The sequence below is a fragment of the Podarcis gaigeae genome (assembly GCF_964106915.1).
Source record: "Podarcis gaigeae genome assembly, chromosome: 3".
NCBI lineage: Eukaryota > Metazoa > Chordata > Lepidosauria > Squamata > Lacertidae > Podarcis > Podarcis gaigeae.
The window spans coordinates 2,951,139-2,977,231 of NC_139680.1; the positions used below are offsets into that span (position 1 = coordinate 2,951,139).

General features: G+C 38.9%; 1 protein-coding gene across 6 annotated transcripts in view; it reads left to right on the plus strand.

The window, feature by feature from the left end:
• WDPCP (WD repeat containing planar cell polarity effector) overlaps nucleotides 1–26,093 on the plus strand; it is a 181,783-nt gene that overhangs the window by 65,147 nt on the left and 90,543 nt on the right. For all 6 annotated transcript variants that reach the window (XM_083730282.1, XM_083730283.1, XM_083730281.1 and 3 more), the window contains exons 7-9: nucleotides 4,670–4,784; nucleotides 9,028–9,161; nucleotides 18,924–19,115. In XM_083730282.1, the coding sequence (XP_083586408.1) occupies nucleotides 4,670–4,784; nucleotides 9,028–9,161; nucleotides 18,924–19,115 (441 nt within the window). The remainder of the gene's footprint in view (nucleotides 1–4,669; nucleotides 4,785–9,027; nucleotides 9,162–18,923; nucleotides 19,116–26,093) is intronic.

Here is a 26,093-nt window from a genome sequence, read left to right on the forward strand (position 1 = left end):
ACAATTCTGCAGATATGATATTTAAGAAATATAATGCTGCCCTTTGCGTTTTAGCTTACCATCAAAGTAGTTTTTAATACTACCTATCAAGTGTTCCCATGACCTGTTCCCCTTCATTGCATTTTCAGGAGGACTTACTTGTTCAGGAGGCAACATACAGTTAATTACAATTATATGGTCGGATCAAATACATCTGCATCCAATTTCTGAAACAGTAACACATAAAACCAATATAGAAGGCTAATGTTACCATAAAGGAATATGAGTGGAAGGGAGTGAATGAAAACCTCACAAACCTGCTTGAATTGCCTTGCAGTTGTTCTATTACTATTTGTGCATGCGGGTGGCACTGTGGCTTGCTGATCAGAAAGTCGTCAGTTCAAATCTGTACGGTGGGGGTGAGCTCCCGTTGCTCTGTCCCAGGTTCTGCCAACCTAGCAGTTGGAAAGCATGACAGTGCAAGTAGATAAATAGGTACCGCTGCAGCAGGAAGGTAAAAGGTGTTTCCATGCATTCTGGTTTCCATCACGATGTCCCATTGCGCCAGAAGCGGATTAGTGCTGCTGGCCACATGACCTGGAAAGCTGTCTGCGGACAAACACCAGCTCCCTTGGTCTGAAGCGAGATGAGCACCACACCCCATAGTCGCCTTTGACTGGACATAACTGCCCAGGGGTCCTTTACCTTACCTTCACCTTTACCTTTACCTGTGCACTGTTCTGGGTGATTCTTTCTAAAGGTTTTGAGCTTATTTCCTCTAGTTTTGATGGTGTACAGTGCAGCTTTATATTTAAGCACTCTTCTGGTAACCTTTAGGCAACAAGAAATTGCATGCATGCAAGTGAGTGGCCTGACAGAGGTTTCTGATGTGACATCCTGCTGCCACATGTGTATGGAATTATTCGCATTGTGTACATGAACCTTCTCAGTTGCCTCTGGGTTCAAGCTTCATATCCAACAGGCTCACTGTCATGGGAATGGCACTATTCTTCTGTTGTTGTTTTAAAAATGTTATTTGAAGATTGTTGCAGGATATGTTTGGTTTGCAGGCGGATTGAAGTGCAGTCGGAGTGAAGCTCTGGAGCTTGTGGTTGTAAGCATCATTTAGTGGACAATGGGAGCCTCTAACAAGAATTGGGGGGCTCTTCTGGGATTATAGATCCACTGGGATCAGCAACTTAGATGCAATGGAGCTCTGTTAGCTTTAATTCCCCAACCCTGACTCAGCTGAAGATTCAATGGTGTAACTTGCTCATCACAGCACAGCTCGGACTCAGCCAAAAGGGGTGCTCTGAGGATGTAGCAGAAGCAAAACCAGACAGTGGGGCTTGGGATGAATCTTAAGCTTGTTCAACTAGGTTGCATGATCTGGCAACTAGGGCACAGTGCTAAAAGACTTGTTTTCCCTCTGCCAGGCTGCAGCAGCCCTGCTGATGAATGGAGTTTGGATCTGTTACAACTTTACTCTAGCTTAACTTGCTTACTCAAGTTTCTTGTGCATAGGATTACTCCTCAAATAATTATAAAATTATCTGGGAAGAAAATATGACAGCCCTAAAAAGAGGTTTAAATGACATACTTGACAGTACATTTATGTTGCATCATTGTGGTGTTATGTTGGTCACAATAAATATTGTGTGTGAAAAACTTTTCAGTTAATATGTAATCACGGTTTCTTAATGCTTGCTAAGAACCTCAAAGAAGAAATGAAAAATGAGTCTGTAGGTTGACATTATCATGAAATTACCCTCATGATTTATTTGTTATAGGAGTTATGGACAGGGTTCCATGACATCATCATGGCATATCTGCTGCCACTGCATGTTTGTTACCTACCAAGCATGGATAATATGGGGTATTGATGCTTCACCTTGGAATGATTGAAAACAGAATTGCCCAATACACTGTAGCTTGTCAGTATTACTATATTATGTCATGTTTCTGCTAGTATTGCTTTGCTTTCAACATTGCACCTGGGAATGCTTAGAATGATGACTACACTATGCAGATCTGGCACTGGCACAGCTGCGGCATAGTGGTTGTGGGCATAAGGAAGTTAAGTCACATTGGAAAAATATTCTATTGTGTTTGAAATACTTTTTTGTAGGAATTTTTGGGCCCTTAGCATTTGGGCCTTGGCTTTTCTGTTCCTCCTCCACACCCCCAAGATCGATTTTGTGGCAATCTCTTGTTGCTGCAATCAGGTGGTATATTTATTCTCTCACATACTAATATGTGAAACTTGTCAAGAAGACTTGGTGGTATGTGGTACTTCCCAGGGTTCTTTGGCATAGTGGAATCTATTTTTCTGGATTAATGATACGTTGCTTTCTTGAGCATGCCTCAGTATGGAGTACAGAGGTCAACCATTTTTCCACCTGGCCTACAAAGTAGCCTACTCAACTTCTAGATAGTTTTGTTGTTCTTCAAAAACTTTATCATTTATATTTTGGGGGCAATTATAAGAACTAGCCGAACACCTCTGAGCTGTAAGATCACATTATCAACTTGAGAATAAATTGTGATTTTATCTAATCCAACTGCAACATAAGGATAAATTGAAGTTTTGAAAGGTTGCCATAAGTGCTGGTAGAGTGTGACTGTGTCTAACATTTTTACTAGGACAAAACCTTAAAGGACATCTGCCATAACTGGGGAAGCTGATGATTATACAAAAAGATACTCACTAGATTAACAGAAAAAGAGGTTGTTCTATTTCTAAAACCACAAACTAAATCAGAACTGCTTGATCTGGATATGCGTTTAGAAAGATCTGAATAGCAGGATTATGTTTTTGTTTGAACTTGTGAACCAGTTCAGAAGCAATCCTTTGTACAAACGTTTTATACTGTGTTAAATGCCTGTACTTTGATGGCACTAAACAAATAAATACTGGAATACATTTGATTTATATAGCTGAAACAGCTTTATAAGTTTTATCTTATTCATCCTCACAAAAGTCCAGTGAAGCATATTACTGTCAGTTCACTTTATAGACTGAAAAATGAGGATGAAAAGTGTTTATGTATGTCCATGGCTGAGGTGGTTGCACCTTTCTTTCTTTGCTACATACCACTCAAATGCTCACATTAGTTGTTTTTCTCATAAAGTTCATTATGCTATCTTTGATACCGATTGATTATCTAACATAGTTGATCCTGATCCAGAGAAGTGCATTAAAATCTTCACCTTGCATTGGGGGTTTTGACATCAGCTGTTAAAGGTTCCTCCACAAGAAGCTTGTTCTGAGCACACACTTAAATTGGTTGAGATAAATGAGGCCTCTGTGTTAATTGTCTGCATAGCAATCTGTTCATAAGTTTGTAATAGGATAGCAGGACTATTCTTATGTGCTTATGGCCAATGCTCAGGGATGATGGGAGTTGTAGTCCAACATCTGGATTGCCAACATAGGACAGGTAGAAACCTGGGTTAGCTGAACATCTGCAGGCCCCTCCAAAGTGTTCCACAACAAGTGCTTTAAAAGAGGCTTTCCAAGTTGATCATTGTGTCTTGCCAGGTCTCTTGTAAAATGTGTGCGCGCTCTCTCTCTCAGACTCATCAGGTGATTGACAGGTGGGTGGCTCTAACCATTTGTCAGTCATGGTCTGCAAGGAGCAGGGGCAATAATTCCCCACCCCTGCTATATAGTGTGGAGTAAAATGACACTCCTTGCTCAACAGGAGTGGGGAACCATTCTTCCTCCAGCCCCACTTGTCAATCACTCAGTATTATGACAGGCTGAATCCCACCTGGTTCTCTGCAGAGATCAGCTGTGCAAGTGAGTTCCCCACCAATCCAGATGCGTCTCTACCTGTCCCGCATCTGATGTCACATCTAACATCAGCGGTGGGGCACATGGATGTGGCTGGGGAAGATGGTCTCACAAGCCAGGGATCCATGCCAGGCTGGATTTGATTCATGGACTGCTGGTTCCCCACCCCGTGGTAGAACACAAAAACAAGATATTTGTAATGTGCACCAATCTCTTTTTAAAGGAAAAAACCCTACTGCCTATGCAGAGCCACAGAAGTCACCTTTAAAATGCTCCTTGATTGCAGTAGTGCTATGTTAACAAGAGCAAGAACATTTTTTGTATGCAAAGTGTACAAATTAAGCATGGATGTCCTATTTTGTGTACCCGTTCTCTTTCTCTCCTCACTTCTCTGTTCCTATTTTCTGGGTTTTTAATATACCTTTGGATTATTGTTTTCATTGCCCTATGAGTGGTTAACTGATTGTGCAGAGCACATGAATATGAGTTATCAAGTAGCTCCACCTCACAGCTTCAAATCTATGGTGTCTTCTTTGCTTATCCAAATTTTTACTGGGCTGTAGCTTGGGGAAGGATTACAGCCATGAATAGCAGCATCTGCAGTTACTATTTTCCATGCAAATTATGGGGAATTATATCCTATAGTGAAGCATTTCATGCATAGTTGGAACAGATGTAGTCAAAGCTCGGTATGTTTTTGCTTTTCCCCTTCTCTCTCTCTCTCTCTCTCTCTCTCTCTTTATTCATTTCTTGTGGTGCACCTAATCTGTTTTGCCAGCCAAGCTGTAGTATATGAAATCTATAAAAATATAGATGATAAAAGGTATTGTGGAACATATCATTCTCTACTGACAAGTTGCATCTCCCCCCCCCCCCCCCCACTATTTGGTTCAGCTCCTCTTTCATTCAGGTGTACTGGTATCCCTGGGCCTTTCAGGGCCACAGCTGGAGCGAGTGGTGATTGACAGAACCCTGATGGGGAAGCTCATCTCCGACACCATCAGCGATGGTAATTATACCCATGTGCAATTCAGTTCCCTACATTTGCAGTGGAACAGGAGGAATAGTATGTCAATTATAGTATGTCAATAGAGCAATTATTACCACTGGGGACTTGGCAACACAACAAGTAATTGCATTTAATGCCACAGTTGCCACCCTCAGGACCAAAACCACTTTAGGAAAAATATTTAACATCAAAGTTTCTATTCTTATCAACTGTTACATTTGTTTCTAAATCTCAGTTCCTTGTATAATTTTCCCCAAAGGTATTCAAGTTTAGCACATGTAATTTCCTCCCATCTGAGAGCTTTGTTCTATATTAGTACAATGACTTGAAATAAACAGTAATACAACAGTAAAGCTTTCTGTGTGGCCTGTATCTAAAAGTTCAGTAATAATGTTAGATTACAGTATAAATTGACTTGGTCATTTTAAATATGTTCTTCCCAGTACTGTCAGCTGTGACTGAAAGCAGTGTCCCAAGATCTCAGAAAGAGGGCTTCTTCCAGTCGTCCTCACTTGAGATCCTAAATATGTTAGGGGAACTTCAAGAGCATAGGTTCCTATTCCTTACCCATTGAAAAAAATGAACACAAAGCATGTGGCTTTTAAAATGGTATTAGACAAAATCTTAGAGGATATCTATCAGTTGTTATTAGTCAGGATAACTAATGGAACCTTCATGTGCCAAGTGCAATGTACCGTCAAATAGCACTTGTTGAGCTCTTGCTTCAATGCTTTTCTTGTGAGCACCCTTATCTGTGGGAAACAATCCCTTAAAAAAAAAAAAGACTTTGAAAACTAAATACTGTCTGAGGGACATGATGGATAAAAATTGCAGCCCTAGTCTTTAAATAATCTTACATCACGTTTTTGCATGTATGTGGAAAGCATTGTACGGAAATACATTAATTTCACAATTGCCCTTCTAGATTCTAAGTAGATCTAATTCTGTCTTATAAAAGGACTTCTTGATACAAGCTTCCAGATTATGCTTCTAGCTGAAACAAAGCTATACTTTGTTGTAAACTAGTATGCATTAACTGTTACAGCAATCAAATAGTATGTACAGTTGTCCAGAAAACATATGATGAATTGCAAAATAGGAAATATGTGTTTTTTCCTGTATTTGAAAGACACTGGAAGAAGTGATATTTTGTCAGCTAGTGAAAACTCATCTGTTCACTTGAGCCTGCCTGGGCCTTTGGTTTTTATTGTTCCTTAGATATAGCAGATGAACATTTTTATACTTTCATTGGGTTTAATGCATTTTGATGGATTGACTTAAGTTATGTTGTATCAGTAAACTTGCTTCAATACTGGGGCTGCAATTTTTGTCCCTCATGCCCCATAGACAGTATTTGAATGGCTTGCAGTTCCAAAAGTCTGAGGTGAACTCAGTTCAAAGCTTTCTTTAGAATAATACCTTGACAGAGACTTTCTTCCAGAAAGGATATTAGCATTGTTGATGTTCCCAAGCAGTAAGCAGATTTTATATTTATTAGTGCTAATGTACTTCCCATGGGTGGTATAGATAGGGTGACAGAACCTGCTTGGTTCAAGTAGTTAAAGCTTGAAAGAGGCACGCTTGGCACTCTATCTAGAATAGGTAACAACTTGTATCTTGAGCCAAATCCGTATAACAGAAAGATCCTTTAACTTAAGTTGCATTTGTCACTCCTAAACAGTGTACTGTACTGTTCATACATAGCTTTCATCTAGCCTTTACTGCTATGAAATTTCATAGAATTTCATCTAGCCTTTACTGCTATACATTACATACTGTATTTAATTTAACTGCCATCTGAGCAGTTTAAAATTACAGCTGCGCTAGGGAAAACAAACTAATCAATTAGTTGCTGTGAGATTTGTTTTTGTTATTTATAATAATTTTTATAAGGTTTTACAAATATTTTCCAGCATAACATCATTTTTCTATAATCATCAAAACTATATTTGGCTATATAAGCCTAAGACTTCCCTCATCCCCAACTTTTGGTTTTCCCACCTACTCTCAAATATTGCATTTTTGTAAGTTTTTATTATTATTAAACCTTAGTCTTTATCAATCATTTATATATTATATTTAATAATAATTCATAATCATTTAACCTTACAAAACTTCTTGTAACCCTGCTAGCGATGTCAATTGTTTACAATTGTCTTTCAGATATAACATAAATTTATTCCAGTCTTTCAGAAAAGTCTGGTCCTGCTGGTTCCGAATTTTCCCCGACAATTTTGCCCATTCTGCATAGTCCAATAGTTTCATCTGCCACTCTTCTTTCATTGGTATCTCTTCTTGTTTCCATCTTGGGCTAATAATATTCTTGCTGCAGTTGTTACATATAAAAACAATGCTTTATCTTGCTTGTGTATTTCTCTACCTACAATACCTATCAAGAAAGCTTCTGGGGTTTTTTTTTATAAACGTATATCATTTTCCAAAAAGCCTTCACCTCCTTACAAAGCCACCACATATGATAAAAGGTACCTTCTTTTTCTTTACATTTCCAGCATTGATTATTTGTTCTATACATTTTTGCTAATTTCACTGGTGTTAAGTACCATCTGTACATCATTTTCATTATATTTTCTTTAAGCAAACTGCATGCAGTAAAATGTATTCCATCTTTCCACATCCTTTCCCAATCTTCTAACTGTATATTATGACCAATATCTTTTGCCCAATGTATCATTGCAGATTTAACTTCTTCATCATTTGTATGCCATTCCAATAGTAACTTATACATTTTTGACAATATTTTTACTTTATTGCTTAATAAATCCAATTCAAACCTGGATCTTTTATATTCAAATTCATTTTTATCTTTAAACACTTCATTTATTTGACAATAATGCAACCAATCATATACCAGATTTTTAACTTCCTCATAAGGTTTTAATTTCCACTGATTATCTATTTCCATCACCAAATCTCCACAGGTGGCCCAATTTTTTCCACATTTAACTTTTTTATAGTTGTTGCCTCCAACAGCGACAACCACCATGGCATTTTACGCTCTAATAAACTCTTATATCTATTCCACACCTCATGTATTGATTTTTGAATTATGTGGTTCAAAAAACCTTTGTGAACTTTTACCTTCTCATACCATAAATTTGCCACCCAAATCTGTTATCAAATCCTTCCACATCTAATAGATCTGGGTTTTTTTTTAACAATATCCAATCCCTTAACCAACAAAGGCAATAAGCTTCATAATACAATTTCAGATCTGGTAGAGAGAAACCTCCTCTTTCTTTAACATCTGTAAGTAATTTAAATTTTATTCTTGGTTTCTTCCCTTGCCAGATAAATCTTGTAATTACTTTTTGCCACTCTTTAAAATCAAAAACACCATGTAAAATCGGGATTGACTGAAAAACAAACAACATCTTGGGTAGTACATTAATTTTGATTACTGAAATTCTACCCCATAGGGATAATTTCATTCTTAAAAGAGATTTCCTACATCCTCCATTCATCCTGAGGCTACTTCCAAGAGATTTATATGATAACATACAGAAAGTTTTAGGGAGAGATATTCTAAATACAGTGTAGCATCTGTGTAGAAATTAAAATGAGTAGCATAGGCCTGATGCGATGGTTAGCAAGGAGGTCAGTTCTTGACAACAAATGCTGAACACTTTCACGCTTTATCTGTAGTAGTACTTTCTGCATATTGGCAGTTTTCTAAACTTCAGAAGGCAGACAGTTGGGACAGTTCACTTCTGGTATGTTGTATGTGAAAACTTCCCAGATTTTTCTGTCCTTTGACTCAACAGCTGCAAGAAACTCAACTGCTGTAGTTGAATCTGCCACCTCTCTGGTACTTTCCCCCCCATGTATGCTTGATTGCAGCTGAATAACAGTATTTTCACTCAATCAGTGAAAGCTATCATAAAAGAGAGTTAGATTTCAAATTCTAAAATAACTGAAGAAGAAATGAATATAGGATGAGAAAGCATTATTATATTACAGAAGGGATTTGGAATATGATAATTTATTTAGCTGTACTTAATCTGAGTACCCCCTAAGCTTTATTTCTCATTTCCAGCAAGATCCTGAGAAGATGAAACACTGCTGTCCTTTAGGAGATCACAGAAGGCTGAATGTAATATTTTAAGGTGTAGCATTGAAAATTTGCTTTTCTTTCCCCAGTGTCTCAGTGGAGACTTCAGTAATTTGTTTTCTTGGTGGTGACAGTCAGGTATTACAGTGTTGACAGTTTTTCTTTGTTTTTCAGCTGTTCTTACAGACAGTTTCATGGTCTTGTCCTTTTGGGAGCAAAACAAACTCTGCTTTATTCAGTTCACAAAGAAGGCAAATTATCCTGATGCAAACATAAAGCTGGAAAAACTCTCCTCCTTGGATTTTAAGGTACAACCACCTGTGATGTTTGCAAGTTTGATCATTATAATTATGGGCAAACGTATACTAAGAGTGGATAGGTAATAAGTGTCACTTACTAAAATATCCAAAACTAATTTTGAAATTGTAACTATTTGAAAGGTTCTAGTTTTTTAAAAAAACTGAAGCTTGAAACAGCCAAGTATTATAGATAACTCTTTTAAATGACTCCCAGAGATAAAGTAACTTTAGGCAGACTACTCTTGGATTAACTGGATGGCATTTTACCATTGTACTGTTGAAAGTGTATTAACTTATGGTCTCTGTGTGTGGTTTGGGTGTGTGTGCACAGTTAGGGGAAAATACAATGCTGTCCAGTTGTAAAGACTGTGGAAAGAATAATTGGGTGCACTCTTCCCACCTTGGATCAAATCTATGCTTCCAGATGCCATAAGAAAACCGCAGAGATAATGCAGGACAGTGCGCACCCCGGAAATGATCTCTTTCAGCTTTTGCCTTCTGGAAGAAGGTACAGGGTTATAAAGACTAGGACTAGCCGCCTGAGAAACAGTTTCTATCCATTCCATTGCAATTTTGGTTTTAAACGCAGTGTAAGGAGTCTCTGTGGGAGTATATTGTATTTACTGTAATTATGGGGTGTCAGAGTTCTTAGGGGGCTAACCAGGTTGGGATAGCTGGGATAGCAGGCTTGTTGGTTTTTGAATATCTGATGTAGATTTTTTTTCAATTTCGTTGTTCTGTATGGGACGATGACAATAAAGATTATCGTATTGATTATCGTATCGTATCATAACTATTATGTTAAGCATCTATAGTATAGGATTCTAAATAAAATGGGTTTCTGTCTTGAGTTAGTAATCTAGTATCTCCTATATTTGTTTCTAAAACAGAGATAATTTGCTCACCATGTGTCAGGGAACTGCCATCAGTTCAGGAGGGAGAGAGCAAAAGCCAAATGAATTATAGAGAGCCTGCAGGGATCGTGGGAAGTAGCTCCTCTTCAACGGAGGAGAGTAAACACGCCTCCAGTGGAGAGGAGGTGCAAGAGTCGGAAGTGGCGAGGCGGTCCCAGGACTCCTTGCCTGGGAGAAGCGGGGAAGAAAGGGGTCCTCCGCTGCCCACGCCCTCATTGTGCAGAAAGCATCCACGCAGAGAGGGGAGGCGCAGACTGGGCGTCAAGAAGCTGCTTTGCTGGGGAAAGTTTAGGAACCGCCCACTCACAGATTCTGCCAGCGATTGAGTTAGCCACGGGAGAGTGGTGCTCCGGACAGATAAAGTTTATTTTGGCAGCAAAACCAAGGCTTCACAGCCAAGTAGGGAGATATTTGCCTGCTTGCTCTTGAGCAACCCCTTGGAAACATAACACCATGGAACTGGAGAGCCACAGATATTCACAACAGTATAGTAATTTAAAATAAAATAATGGTACAAATGATGATGATCTTTGCAAATGATAATAATTGGGAGGGTCTAAGGCAAGTGTTAAGGGGCCAAGTCTTCTGCAAATGTGGCTGGATATGGCAGCCCACCCACCTTTATGCATGAATGCTGTAGAGGAGGTTACTGTATGCGACAGAGATCCAGAATCCAGAGCAACATAGATGATATGTGCTATTTAGTTTTGATACAGGGGTTTTGAATGAATTTTCCCCTTCTTAACGTATCTGGAAAATGTACAAAATATGAGGCTGGAGATTCTTCAGAGCAAATAAGTAAACTTTTTTATTTCATATTGTCTCTTTTCAAAATACAGAGTGGAGATTAGTAAAGAGGCTGGTCTCTAGTGCATCGAAAGAATCCCTCCTCCCCTCACCCTAAGTGGTACTAGAATGCAGAATGCAGGAAAATGTTTTGCTCACCAATTTTTTTTCATCCTGCCACTTTTTTCTTCTTTTATTTTATTTTTGCTTAATCGGGTTTATAGCAGTAAGGCTGCCTTTTCTTGGATTATGTTACACTTTTTACCACATTAAATTATAACTTGTTTGTTGGGAATACTCTCTGCTAGAATGGACATCAAATACATTTTCCAGGCTGTTTCAGTTCAAGGCCTCCTTTCAGCACTGACTTGTGTTTGCAAGATTGATCCAACCTCTGTAACATGGATTTGAGACAGTTCACTGTTCACAAGGAACTGAGCTGATATGTTGTTTACTTCAAAATGATGCACACTTGTGCCTGGCTGAGTATTTGTTAAGCATGGGCTTTTAGTACCCATGATCATGATCTGTGGACGTTTAGCCTAACTGCAAAGCTATATTGGGAGGGCATCTGCTTTGATAATTTATTTTCTAACCATGTTTCTGGACCCATATGCATAGCCCAATACATATTATGCCAGAAACATTATAAGTATAAGTATTTAAGAAAAGAAGGAAAAACCACAGACAGCTTTGATCCATTGCGGGGGCGGGGGGAGTCAAAGCAGTATCAATAACACAATATTTATTAGGACCATCTAAAATCACAAATCAGTAAGCTGCCTTTGGGGTTTAACAGAACTCTTCCTCAGATTTGATGTTTCAAAAGCAAAGTTGCTAGTTGAGGGCACAGTGGAAATTCAGTCTGGAATATGTTAACAGTTTTAAAATGATAATGCAGGAGACTCTTTGCAGATTTATTAGGTTAGACTGTGACCTGTACATATGGTCACAGGCTGTACCAAGGTATTTATAGAAAAATAAGTAATGGCACTCTTATTTTGAAATTATGAATAGATAGTTATATCTGCATCTGGCACTTAAAGGAGATTTCTTAAAGGACTCCCTCCCCCTGGCCCAGTACACCTCCAAGCCTGGCAGAAAAATAAAATTCAGAGAAGCACTTTGGAAGGACAAGCCCTCACTTTTCACAGTTAGTTCACCGTGTTATCAAAAGAACCAGACTTACCTTATAAAGAGGAGGGGGGGAGGGCTGTGTGGCTTCTGTGCTGTCTTTCTCCCATTACATGTTTCACTCTGTAAGCTGTTCCCACTGATACACTCTGGACTTCGTTTTGGAAAATTTGTGCAGCACATTGAGCCCATCTTTGTGGCAACTTACTTATGAGATGCCCAAGCTCACAATGTCTTCAGTCTGTTATGTTTCCCCAGGAATTGAGCTGGGCAGGAGGATGGTAGCAGCCAGGTGTTTGCCACATTAAGTGCCCTAGCTGCAGGGCGACAAAAGATGAGATGTGGTGGTTATTTTTTGATATTTTTAGTAGGCTCCAGTTTTCAGCCTATCAGAAAACTTACGGAAAACTGAGAATTCATAGACCATGTTCCCAACAAAATCAGCGCACTCATCCAGATTGATACAGGTAATATTGCCAGATTGATACAGACGAGACCAAAGAAGGTGCAAGGCACTGCTGCTCCAGTGACACCTGTACCAACCTTCAAGGCTTACACCATTAAATTTGTAAGGTTCCCCAATTAATAGTATGTAGTATCCATTGGGGAAGCAGGTGGCGCTGTGGGTTAAAGCCTCAGCGCCTAGGACTTGCCGATCAAAAGGTCGGCGGTTCGAATCCCTGCGGCGGGGTGCGCTCCCGCTGCTCGGTCCCAGCGCCTGCCAACCTAGCAGTTCGAAAGCACCTCCGGGTGCAAGTAGATAAATAGGGACCGCTTACCAGCGGGAAGGTAAACGGCGTTTCCGTGTGCGGCTCTGGCTCGCCAGAGCAGCGATGTCACGCTGGCCACGTGACCCGGAAGTGTCTCCGGACAGCGCTGGCCCCTGGCCTCTTAAGTGAGATGGGCGCACAACCCCAGAGTCTGTCAAGACTGGCCCGTACGGGCAGGGGTACCTTTACCTTTACCTTTAGTATCCATTACCCAAGAGAATGGCAAACTGGGGCCAGATGGCTGGAAGCCATTGCTCAGTTCAACTCCTGCACCCATGTGCCACTGAACAGTCTTCCTAGACCAAAGTGGTATAAAGAAGTGGAACCTTTGTCACTCCCATCATGCTTGACCATTGGTCATGCTGGCTTGCCCGAGCAACAATGTCTGATAGAGCAACACTTGTTGAAGTAAAATCAACATAGCTTCTTCAAAGGCAGCAAGAGCAGCTTATGTATGAGGTGGAGACAATGGCGCTGTTCTGGTGGCAGCAATGTGCTTGTCTGGGCAGGGTAAGGTAGCAGCAATGAGGTCGGGGGAGCTCCAGGCTCGTACATGTACTTTTGTGGGGCTATTGCCCAGTGCTCCTTCCATCTTACTGCTACTGCCTTGCCACATCCCCATGCCAAAGAACACAGTACTGCCCGGAGAACGCTGCCTCCACCTCCTCTTCATTGAGGCAGCACTGAAATGTAAGTGTTGTCTTACTAACCCTTTAGAGATCTTTGAGTGTCAATATGCATCTAGATAGGGGTGATCTAGTAGACATTGTAATTAATAGACTTTAAGAAAGCTTTTGATAAAATTCCTCACAAAAGGGTCTTGATTCAAGAACAAAAGTTGGCTACAACTCATAATTGGTGAGGAGGAAATTTAACCAGAAGCCTGGCTTAGTTTGCCTTAGTTTAGTGTGGCAGTAAAAAAAAAGGCTGGAGAGGAGCAGAGTGACTGCACGCTCTTTTCTGCAAGCCTACAGATTTGCAGGGTCTCATTTAGCCAAGGTTTGGTTTAGCACAGAGCTTTCCAAACTGTGTCGCAACACAGTAGAGTGTTGGCTGCAGTGTGTCACACAAATACTCTCCGCGCTCCTCCCGGGACTGGAAATGGGTTAGTTTAACCTCTGATTTGCTAGTAAAACTGAATTACTGTGTCGCGAAATGATCCATGTCTAAAAAGTGTGTCACCATCATGAAAAGTTTGGAAAGCTCCAGTTTAGCATGTTGTATGAACCAGGCCACTGAGTCTGGACACTGACCATGCCCCCTTCCCTTTGGAATGACAGCATCCCATGTTGGGTTGCCATTCTTTCTTTTTTCTTTTATTTCATAGAGTCAGTCTTTTTTTTTAAGATCTCCTTCCAGGTCATCTTCTCCAGCAGCAAAGTTAACAATTGCATTTACATTTTCTTCTTTATAGGTATTTTCAGTGAAAAACCTGCTGCTTCTGTAACAAACTGTCAGAAAAGATTCTACCAAATATATCTACTTGACTCCTATTTTATAGCTATTTTTATTTTATGGGTACTGTAGTGGTTTAGTTCTAATAGACTTCTTATTGGCAAGAGTTTGGAAGTTCTAATCTTTACTTTCCTTCGATTGATGCATACATGTATTAAACGTTCAAAGGGATGATGTTTTTACAACTACTACCTATAAAACTGAATACAGCATAGGAAGTGGCATTATGTTATGTATCACTTTAGTGTTATTGAATTGTAACTTTCTTTTTAAAAAAATGTATCATAGATTAAACAGCTTGAAAAAAACTCAAGAGTTGAAAAAGACGAACTAATTTCCCTCCTTAATTTAATTTTTTCTTAATTACTCAATCCAGCACCTCTGCATTTGGGGGTGGGGCACAGTACACTGCTTACATGTAGAGGAGGGAAACTAGCAAGCTCAGGAAGGGTGGAATAATATAACTCTATTTATTCTCCATTGTTCATCTTGCTCTTAACTGATGGGATCTGACCGATGCTGTCTTGTTCAGACAACTTTCACCACTAGTAATTGTGCGAGTCTGAGTTACTGAATTGGTCCATGGGAAAGGTGTCCACTGCTTGGCACCATCACCTTGATGGCAAAATAGAGTAAAGGAGGTGGGGAGCAGTGGGAGTACGTTTGGAAGGCCTTCTTCCCTGACCTTTCCCCCTCAGTCATTCACTCATTATTATTTATTTAGGAAATTTATACGTTAAATCCCCCCCCCAAAATTATAGAAAAAAATTCATATAAAATAATTCCAGGATAGTTTACATAAAAATATCAGCAAAGACATAGAATATAATTAGCTTAAAAACATTGTATTGAAACTAGATTAGTTCACAATAAGTTAGTTTTGGAGGGGCAATTACAGATAAAGCAATTAGCCTTAGAGGGGGAAAAATAAAAATTACTAACTTTAATATCTAATAATTTATTTGATTGTGAGCTCTGTCAGCACACATCTTAAAAATACTACCATTCCATTTCCCCTTTTATTCTTCTAAATTCCCAGCATCTTGGAAAGTTAAACCATTGACCTTTTACAAGTTTTTCATTCCTATAGCTTTTTAATCCATTTCAATTTACTGAGGAGTCAGAAGGGAGAGTACAAGGAGTTAATGTTTACTGTGAGAGAACAACAGTGGTAATTACTTTGATTTCAGTTCCTTTTGATGTGTATTCAGGGGATGAAGAGGTCAATAATATTATGACCATGCAAATAGAAAGAAGTTCTTTTGGCCATAAAAAACAGCAAAGGATTATTAAAGCATTAACCTTGATTTTTAATGGCCTTGGTTGAGTGGTGAGATCACAATTTGGATGAGCCTGATTATTTACTAAATACAATACATAAATGCAACGGGTTCTTAACACCCATTGCACTCTGGCATTATCGCATTACTGCCATCCTTTGTTGCCTTGCAGACAGGAATATGAAAGCAATCTGTCATGTAGTGAGACTGGCTCCAGAAGCATTTCTCTGATAAGAAGACCCCCTGCCCTTTGCTAGTGTCTGGTCCAGTAGGCTTAGCCATGCGCTTAATCCCCAGAAAGTGGTTCGATTATTGCTGACCAGCAATAGCAAGATAGGTTTTTTCCACCCCCCTAGCTATCAACCTTCCATTAATTCCTTAAGCAGAAATGTGGTGCAATCTATATTTCCTTGGCATGTGTCACCCAGATGGTGTACTGCTCATGTTTTCAAATAACCATGCTCCAAAATAACATAGTTTGAATAATAAATTCCACAAATCCTTTTGGAGGAATAGAGGCACACAATTCTCAAGAGCCACATAAACTTTACGCAAGATGCTATAGCTCATCCATATTACTTGGCAAAAAGTGCATCTTCCCTTACAGCACTTGGCATTCTTAATCCAGGAGAAAAATAAATGGTACATCCAAACATTGTAAATGACCTTTTAATGTTTGAAGCTGTGTCTAAAAAAAGTAGCCTTAGCCTTTTGGTCAGTATTGCAGAACTTAATATGAGTAGCATTAAATCCTTACATGCAGGTCGATGCTGTCAAGCAACCATGACTGTGTGTTTTGGTATTGATTGGAGTCACAGCAGTAAATTCCTCCTTAACTCATGTGCTTCCTTATCCACCTATAAAACTAGGGACATAAGTATCTCTGCTTACAGTATTCTTTTGTTTACATGTACAAATGACGGGATGGAACTCATACATGAGTACATGTCGTAATAGTAAAGCTAGATCCTAGATGTTTTCAGTATTACGGTTACATTTAAATACAAATTTAGATATAATCTGTACATAGTCAAGCATTGTACATAATCCCATTGATTTCTATGGAAAAATTAAGCAAAATCTTTAAAATGTAACACTGAAAAAAAGAACTGAGAAACTCTCAAATTTGACCCATCCCATCACTATATGTAATGCACACACCATTTTTAATATGTGCAGTAGTAATGCGTAGTAATTATTAAAAATGAGCAGTGTGCTTTTCCATATATCAGTATACGTACAGGATACAGCTTAATACCTTTTTTGATCCATTTTTCTCATCTCACAAAAAATATTTTGAAACACACTGTTTGCTGGCTCATTTGGAGAAGAGATTGTTGATCACAATTTTTATTTTGGTACAGTAAGAAAGCAGATATAAGAGTTCTGAAAAAATTGCAGTCACCCTCACTGTTATTCCTTTCCTAAAAAGCAGATAGAAATAGCTACTAAGATTAAGCACTGTCCACAGAATGTAAGAGTGAAAGTTAAATAAATTAAAAGTAAAGAAACAGCTACACGATAAAGCAATTTTTTAAAAACTACCACAGCTTGAAGATGTTAATGTCAATTCTTCTGCATATTCCAAATATGTGTAGTCCAAAAAGAGCTACAGAATCACTACATAGCCCAGTGAATGACACATGGTGCCCCGCACCAGTTAAGGGTGCTAAAACCATATATATATTAATAAATAACATTAAAAATAACATTTCTCCTTAGGCTAGCCTGTCCAGATACATAGAATATTGACATGTGTTTTAATCTGGTTTTTAGCTTATCATTAATTTTACATATTTTTAATGTTTTAAATAATTGTTTTAATATTTTTTTTACAGTCAAGTGGTGTATACAACCTCAGTGTCACAATCCAAATGTAATTGACAGGTGGGCCTTGTAACTGCTTAAGTGTAAAAAAAACAGAAGTTCCACTCAATGACATCCTATAACATGTCTAGTTTTGCCCTTAATTTTAAGTTCAGCACTACATGTTGTGCAAAGCATCTGCAAATTTAATTAAGATTCATTCTCCTCAAATAGAATACATTTATGGACAAAACCCAGCTACTTCATTTAGGTTTTAGATTTTCAACAGGAGAGTTAAGCACAAGTTTAAATATATTGTTGTTGTGTACTTACATAGCACCATCTGTGAACCGTGCTCTTTATAAAGTCCGGGTATGATAGCTTGCTACCCAGTGAAGCTTTCCATCTAGAATAGTCAAAGAGAAAATGGAGGCATGGGAGGAGAATGGGTGTTTATGTCAAATTCATCATTGTTTTCAATTATTTCTCCCTCTGCCATCAGTTGAACTTAAACGCCTACGGTTGGCTAGATCTGGAGCTTCCATATTTTTCTGACCCTTGGGCACCTTTTCAAACCAGAGAAACACATGGACACTAAGTCCCCAGCACAAGCTATTACATTATTACAACAGAATATTTCTTTCAAGCCTGATTTGGGTTGGGGTAGGAGTGAGGAAGGCACTCTGCGGGCACCAGGGACAGCCTCCATAGGCACTGTGTGCCCCCCACAGATCATCCACCAAGGTGATCAAAGCTATCTCTGTTTCATAACTACCTGAAACTGAATTGATGTTCATAATTATATGAATTGATTTGCATTGTTTCCATAAAATTACCTAGGGCATAGTCTCATACAAGCAAAACCTCTTAAAGATATGTTTCCAACACTTAATTTTAAAAACAGAGCAACTTTTAAAAGTTTGTCAGGCAGCTTGCTCTGCAGTAAACCAGATAAACTTGGAGACACAAACTTTTAAAAAAATTCTGGTGCCCATCAATAAAGAATTGTAATCAATGCTTCCATAATTCACATGTGATTTATAGAAATAACCATGCATGCAAATGAATTTTGCTGTGAACTAAAAATATATTGTTATAGTGGTAAGTAGATATTTGTTCCTGTTACACAGGTTATTATTACCAGTTCAGTATTAGTCCAATATATTGCTTCTTTCCTCTAAAGCCAATGGCTTGGTTTCTGTTCTGTAACACTCCTAATCCCCATAGCTTGAGGTAGACAGTGGTATTTCTTTCTCTGATCCATCCTCACAATAGCACTGAGAAACCAGCAGTGCTGTTTCTATTTCATAGATAGGGAACTGAGACTGAAATCTAGTGATGACTTTCACCGATCTTCTCCAGGTCCAAGTTCAATTCAAGACAAGACCATATTGTCTGCTGTGTTACATTAATTCTGGAGAGATTCTTCACTACTATTCTGGGCTATCACTGCAAGTGAAATCAAAGAATAGATGGGATTCAACTGGAAAAGGAAGTAGTGTCTTCATTGGACAAATCATATTTTTACATGCAGAATGATTTTGTGAGAACCTAGGTGTAGACAGCCTAAGTAACAAAAGTGTTGCTTTTCTAATTTCAGATGTGTCCTGCATTTTTCCCCCTCAGATATCTTATATTGATACACCCGAGCTAGGCAATAGAAGAACAAAGCATCATCTGGCAATAAATAGCAAAGAAGATAGAGTTATATGCTGGTGGTTGACGGCAAAGGATGAAGTGTGGCCTTGGTCTCCTGGTTCCAGTGAAAGGGAGAGAGCCAACTTGCTGCTCTTGACCTATGAGCAAGGCAGCTTTCAGGTAGACATTTAAATTAAATCCTGGTAATCTTCATGTTTAACACTGTTACTGTGTGTTGGTTATTTACTTATTTATTTATTTGAAAATGGTTTTACCCAACATTTCATCCCAAAGCACTTCCAGAGTGGCCTACAGAAGATCAATGACACATGAGACGGCCACCTCAGGCTAACAGTCTAAAAAACAATGCATAAAGGAAAAAGGATGAGAAGGGTGGAAAAACACAAGCAAACTCAGGTGTTGTGTGTGTGTGTGTGTGTGTGTGTGTGTGTGTGTGGTCATTTTAAATAAACACAACAATCAATTTACAACAACAGTGTCATTCTTTAAAACAGCAGAAGAAATGAAAGGAAAAAAGTTGAAAAAGTCTTAAATGACCAGTTTGAATTGATGTTAGGCTGAAGTCCAATAATTTTTGTCTGGAAAGGGGTGCCATCTGGTGAGGGGGCAGCCAGCCCCAATATTTTCAATAAGGGGTCTGTGCCCCCCCCAAAAAAAAATACTCTGCGGCAATCCTCTTATGCATGCTAAACATACTCAGCTCCTTCAGTCGTTCCTCATGCAGCTTGGTTTCCAGACCCTTAATCATCTTGGTTGCCCTTCTCTGCCCACATTTCAACTTCTCAACATCCTTCCTAAATTGTGGTGCCCAGAATTGGACACAGTATTCCAGGTGTGGTCTAACCAAGGCAGAATAGAGTGGTACTATTAATTCCCTTGATCTGGATGCTATACATCTCTTGATGCAGCCTAGAATAGCATTCACTTTTTTGCTGCTGCTGCTGCTGCATCATATTATTGACTCATGTTAAGCTTGTGGTCCACCAGGATCCCTAGATCCTTTTCACATGTATTGCTAGTAAGCCAGGTGTACCCCACCCTATATTTGTGCATCTGGTTCTTCCTGCCTAAGTGCAGAACCTGACATTTGTCCCCGTTTAAATTCATTTTGTTACCTTGCACCCAGTTCTCCAATCTGTTACGGTCATTTTTAATTTTGATTCTGTCTTTTGTGGCATTAGCTACCCCTCCCAGTTTGGTGTCACCTGTAAATTTGATGAACATCCCCTCAATTCCTTCATCCAAGTCATTTATGAAGATGTTGAACAACAACAGGCCCATGACAGAACTCTGCGGCACCCCACTGGTCACTTTTCCCCAGGATGATGGGGAGCCAGTAATGAGTACTCTGGGGGTTCGGTCAGTCAACCAGCTACAAATCCACCTAACAGTTCCCTCGCTCAACCCACATTTTACGAGCTTCCTCACAAGAATGGGGGACTTTGTCAAAAGCCTTACTGAAATCAAGATACACTATGTCCACAACATTCCAAGTTTGTAACTCCATCAAAAAAAGAAATGAGATTCATCTGGCATGACTTATTTTTGATAAACTCATTCTGGGTCTTAGTAATCACAGTATTCTTTTCTAAGTGCTCACAGACCGACTGTTGAATTATCTGTTCTAGAACCTTTTGTGATATTGATGTCAAGCTCACTGATCAGTAGTGGGTCTCCCCCCCCCCCTTTTGAAGATGGGGACAACATTTGCATGCCTCCAGTCTGCAGGGACCTCCACTGTTCTCTAAGAACTCTCAAACTTTATAGACAGAGGCTCTGAGATTACATCCACAAGCCCCTTGAGTATCCTTGGGTACCTCAGGCCCTAGAGATTCAAATTTATTTAAAGTAGCTAGATGTTCCCTTAGCACCTTGTTTCCTATCTTGGGCTACAGCTCCCTCCTTACATTGTTTATTCTGTTATCTCCAGGTTGGACACTGCTTTCAGGTGAAAACAAAGTAGCTTGTTCTTGTTTGTTCTTCCTCTTGTTCTTCATATGGATTGTCAGCAAAAATGTCCCAATATGTCTTCTACCCAATTCAGGATGGAGGGCAGAGTCTCAAGAAATTTCGGCAGGGGGGAGAGCAGGCAGAGTCTTTGGGCCTATCAGCTGCATACAGCACACCAAAATGTTCACCTTTTAAGATTTATGTTGGTAACAGTGCAACTGTCAACCATATTTCTACTGTGATAATGATTCTGAGAAGATCACAAGTCCTTAGGAATGAAAGATGACAGGAACCAGCTTAGTAGCATCTGGTTCCCTACTAAGTTTCACTCAAGATAGTTGGTATCCGAACCCTGTAAAATGATGCCAGATTTAAATGAATAAAAACAACAGATTTCAAATAAAGTAAAATGAATAGCACCCACAATATCAACAAATTAGACTGTTCACAGAAATGGGAATACAGTGCATAAGCAATAAATTTGTAGGTAGAGCCTTAAATGTTTAAGCAATGAAGAAAAAAACAAATACACATTTCTTCAGGAGTGTATGTAGGAGTTTCCATGTATTGAATTTTTCACTCAGCATTTCTAATTAGTTTTTTTTTTACACAGTTTCATAGTGTGAAATTAAACTAGCAGTTGCTAACATCTGTAAAGTAAATCAAACAGTTTTCTCATCTTAAAGACAGACAATTCAGTCACAGAGGGCTAATTTTTATGTTTCCTTTATTTTCCTTTTTATCTTCCTGGTAAGCCAATTTTCTGCTTAAAATCTAATGTTTAAAACTATTATTTCCTTCAGTATGGGGGCTTTATCCCTTCTTCTCTACTTCTATGCAAAACAATGCAATTATTTATGTGCTTCAAAGTGTGCAGAAAAGAGCAAGTACCTATTGAAATAAGAATCAGGATTATTATTTTGCATCCCAAACATAAGGTTACAAGGACTATACATAAGATAGCAAATGCTCTAATTGCAAAGATTAGTTAAGCTTTTAATGGTTCATCTTTTCTTTTTGTCTGGACTAAGGTTATATAGATAGTGCTCTTTTCTTGATTAGCTAGATCAGGCTGCTAAAATGGAAATGTGCAACAATTGTACGTAGCAATTTTTAAAGTAGAAAACCAATCTAATTATATTGAATTATATTTTAATATTACTTTCTGCTACCATTACTGTTAATACACTAAAAAAATTGCATCATGTCTGCTTAGTGCAGCTTATACACTACATGATGGGTAAGGCAGAGAAGTCCCTGCTCACATTACTTAAAAGTTAGAGTTCTGTCTGCAAGGTACCTTTCTGTGATGTCCATTTACTGCTGTGTACAAACTAAATAAGAATATGGATTTGGGGAGCAGACAATGAATGTCTCCCAACTCAGACAATTCTGGCAATCTCCTACTACAAATGGGCAGGTCAATCTATTTTCAAACAGTATCAGTTTTGCATGTGTTCATTCATTAGTCTGTTGAGTTTTCTTATTTTTTTTAATCTGCATGAGAATTTGTTTTTAAATACAGTAATGCATTTTATCATAAGATGCATATTCAGATACATATATTATCCCAGTATTCATAATTCTAAGTTTTATCCTGAAATACATATTTTGTACTATGCTTTGGTACTTTTTGAGAGGACAACTATTATCACAAATTTTAGAGAACTGTCAAATCTGAAGAATAAGTACATTCTCTTCTGCACATTTTTCTGGGAAGTGCACTGCAATTCATAGAAATCAAATTCCTCAAGCCTGCCCATCTCTTACACAGCTTAGTTATAAGGAGCAGAAGAGAACAGGCAAAGAGAACTATTCCACTCACTATGTTTGAGAAGTATGGAGCTGCAGTGCAAAAATATTCTCAACAAATCTAGAAGAGGCATCACCATTTGGAATGGAAACACTAATCCAGATCAGAAAATACTGCTTTCTTATATGCAGTTGTGCCATTTGTTCCGGCTCTTACTTCAGATTATCCAGCTTCTTAAAGCACATTTTAATTGTTTATGTTTTGCTCTTTAAGTTTGTTATCAGCCCTGGATGCTATTTTTGAGGAAAACGCGAGGGTGCAAATATTTTTTAATAAATAAATAGTTTTGAGGTATTTCTTATTCTTGAAATATTGATCTGGTGACCTTGTTATGAAATGAAAAGTGATGCTGTGTAGAAAAGCAGATGAAGTTTAACTTTTTTTCTCATTACCATCATCTTGCAATATTCTGCGGAAAAGGTGTGTTGTGCCCTTATTGCAGTTTTCAAAGAATGAATGTCGCCATTCTTCTTCCATTATTACACTGTCTCAAACTCATCAGGTATAACTGCGGGAAAATGTTTTTCTCAAAGTCTTTCTCTCCATACACAAATATGAACAGCTGTATGCCCACTTTTTATGATTGATTTTATTTATTTTTAGTCTTCTTTTTGAAGAAAGCTCTAACTGCTCTGTTACCTATTTGTCTACTACCAGTGTGCCTCCAGAGCCTCTCTCCCCCCCCCCCCCCGGGACTAATTTGCAGTAGTGTTCTTTGACAAATAGTCAGAAAGCATGACTGCTTTCAGTAACATGATTGTTTTCCCTTTCCCAAACTATACTTTTTGATATCTTTTGCACAATTCAGTTATTATAACTTTCCCATGGTTGTTTCAGTCTAACTTTGTTAGCCTTATGGGTCACTGAACCTACATTTCTTCATCTATTATTCTGTAGTTGTTTGTTCTGAATCTACTGACATGAGCAGGAAATCCCAGTGTTTTTGTTGTTCATTAAATTTTTTGGCCTACTATACAGATACCAGTGTGGTATACGAAAACATGAAATAAAACTGGTAATACAGTAAATCACAATAATAAAAAGAAAATCAGAACGGACAAACAGGGGCCCAGTTTCAGAATGTTGCGCTCTTAATTTTTACAGAATTCATTCTTATTAACCAATAGGATACTGTTGCTTACATAGTCACTTTTTATAACATAGGTCAGAGCTGAGTTAAGAGATGCTATAAAAGGCTCATTTGCTTCATTTCAACTTTATCTACTTGATTGAGAAACTGCTGCCTTGGAGTGCCTCCCCGACTGAATTTTCCATTCAACCTGGTCATTAGAATAATTAAGAATTAGTAGCTGTTTGTTTGTTTTTCTCTTGCCTGCTCTACACATCTCTTTTTTCCTTTTGTGTCATGTATTTTAGATTATGATGATGTGGGCAGGGATTATCTTGTCTTTAATCCGTGTACACTGGGGTTTGCCAGCCTGGCACCTGTGGGCACCATGGCATCCACAACGGCCTTCATTGGCACCCAGAAACAGAGGACCCAGGCTCTGACCTTTCTTTAGCCCATCTAGAAAAAAGTTAGAAAGCAAAATGTGCAGGTACACTTCTAAGCAACTTCTTTGAAATGAAGCAGCCTGGTAGCTCCTGCCTGTCAGTGTTTTTAGCCCTTGAGTGAAGTCAGAGCTGTGGTTGATAAGAACTGTTTGGATACCAGGCTATAGGAATCTCTGGGATCCTAAGGAGTGGCTGTTTTCCTTCTCCCCTTTAGTGCACTTTTCCTGCTTCTGTCTTACTTTCTAGCCCTTAGACCCACCAGTTTGCTTCTCTGTTTATTTTATTTTGCTGCTGCCAACAGCATGTAGCAGCTGGCAGGCATACAGTTAATAATAATAATAATAATAATAATAATAATAATAATAAAGAAATCTGTGTGCTGGGTAGGGGAAGAAGCATGGGAATCACCTGTCACAAATTTGCTGCCTACCAGCCATGTGTAAAAGTCACAAACTGCTGCTTGAGAAACTTTTTGAAAATGTGGGGTCATGGTAAGAAACGCAGAAATCCTCCCTTTGCAGCTGTGTGTATTTTGCTGCATGCTGGCACATGGAACAGGCAGCTGCTTGGGAGGCCCCACAGTTAATGTCAGGATATGGGCAGAGGAGGAATGATGGGGACTACCTCCCCAGACCCACCATCTCCCAGAACCCGGCAAGCCTTCAAAGTAGGAGAGCAGAGAGCTCGAAGACAGAGGGCACTAAGCGGCACCCATGGAGATGATGATGAGGAATGAGGAAGTGGGAAGGGGGTGGAGATTCACCATTATCCAAGAGGCTGTGTTCCAAGCCTCTTTCTGTAAATATTGAATCAAAAGCAGATGGTAAGAATTTTTTTTTGTCTTTGTACGATCCTGGCAACCTGCTGTGGGAGTTGCTTACAGCTGCCTGACAGTTAAATCTATGTGTGTGACAGAGAGAAGGAGAGAAGAGATGGGGCTTGTCCACACTTCTGCTTCTCCCACCACTTTCTCCTGCGGAAACCAGCTGTTTACTTCTAAAGGAGAACAAACATCAATCTGGTTTTCTGCAGACCCATGTCTAGAAAGCTTGGGGAAAGTAGAACTGTGAATGAGCCCATGGCAAGCCTTTTTTGTTTCTCCTGCATATCCTACAGCAGAGACTGTTCCAAAGCTGTTTTGGGGGCAGAGCCCAATGCATAAGCACAAAGATGATCTTCATAACAAAGAAACCCTTTTCCTGCTTGTTTCCAACTTGTTTCTTTTTCCTGATGGGTCCCAAGTTGAGTTTTGGTGGAGAGAGGCATTGCAGAGTCATCATTATTGCCATCATCTTTTCCTTCCTGGCTCACAGCAGGGATTGTTCCCAAGTTTTTTGTCAGGGGGGCGAGAAGCACAGTGCAAAGGCAATCATTATTATGATCATTTCCTCATACACCCCTAATTTTGAGAGGCTTGTAGATGACATTCAGACTCAAACATCACACCAGTTGGGACTGGTATTGTTCAACCAGTACTCTGGTGAGTTTTTAATGTTTATTTTCCTTGTATTTCTATTATTTTCTATTCCACAAAGATAGTTTTTTTTAAAAAAAAATACTTGCCATCCAGCATTAAGTATGTTTTTATATTTGTGACTATGCATGTATATGGCTGTCTGTAGTAATTCAAAATTATTCTTGGATTCAGTTTTCTTCTATTTTCTAGCTCTAATCCACAGCAGCATAGCAGTGGCAGATAACTGAGACTTAGCAATGTCTGGGGGAAAATAAAGTTTTTCAAACATTCTTGTTATCGAACGATAACAAAAATGAATTGATGTTTTCATATTTGAACCATTTTATGTTCCAGTCCCTTTTCTTATTCTGTTCTTTTGGAGGTGGCAGCCATTTTGTGTTAG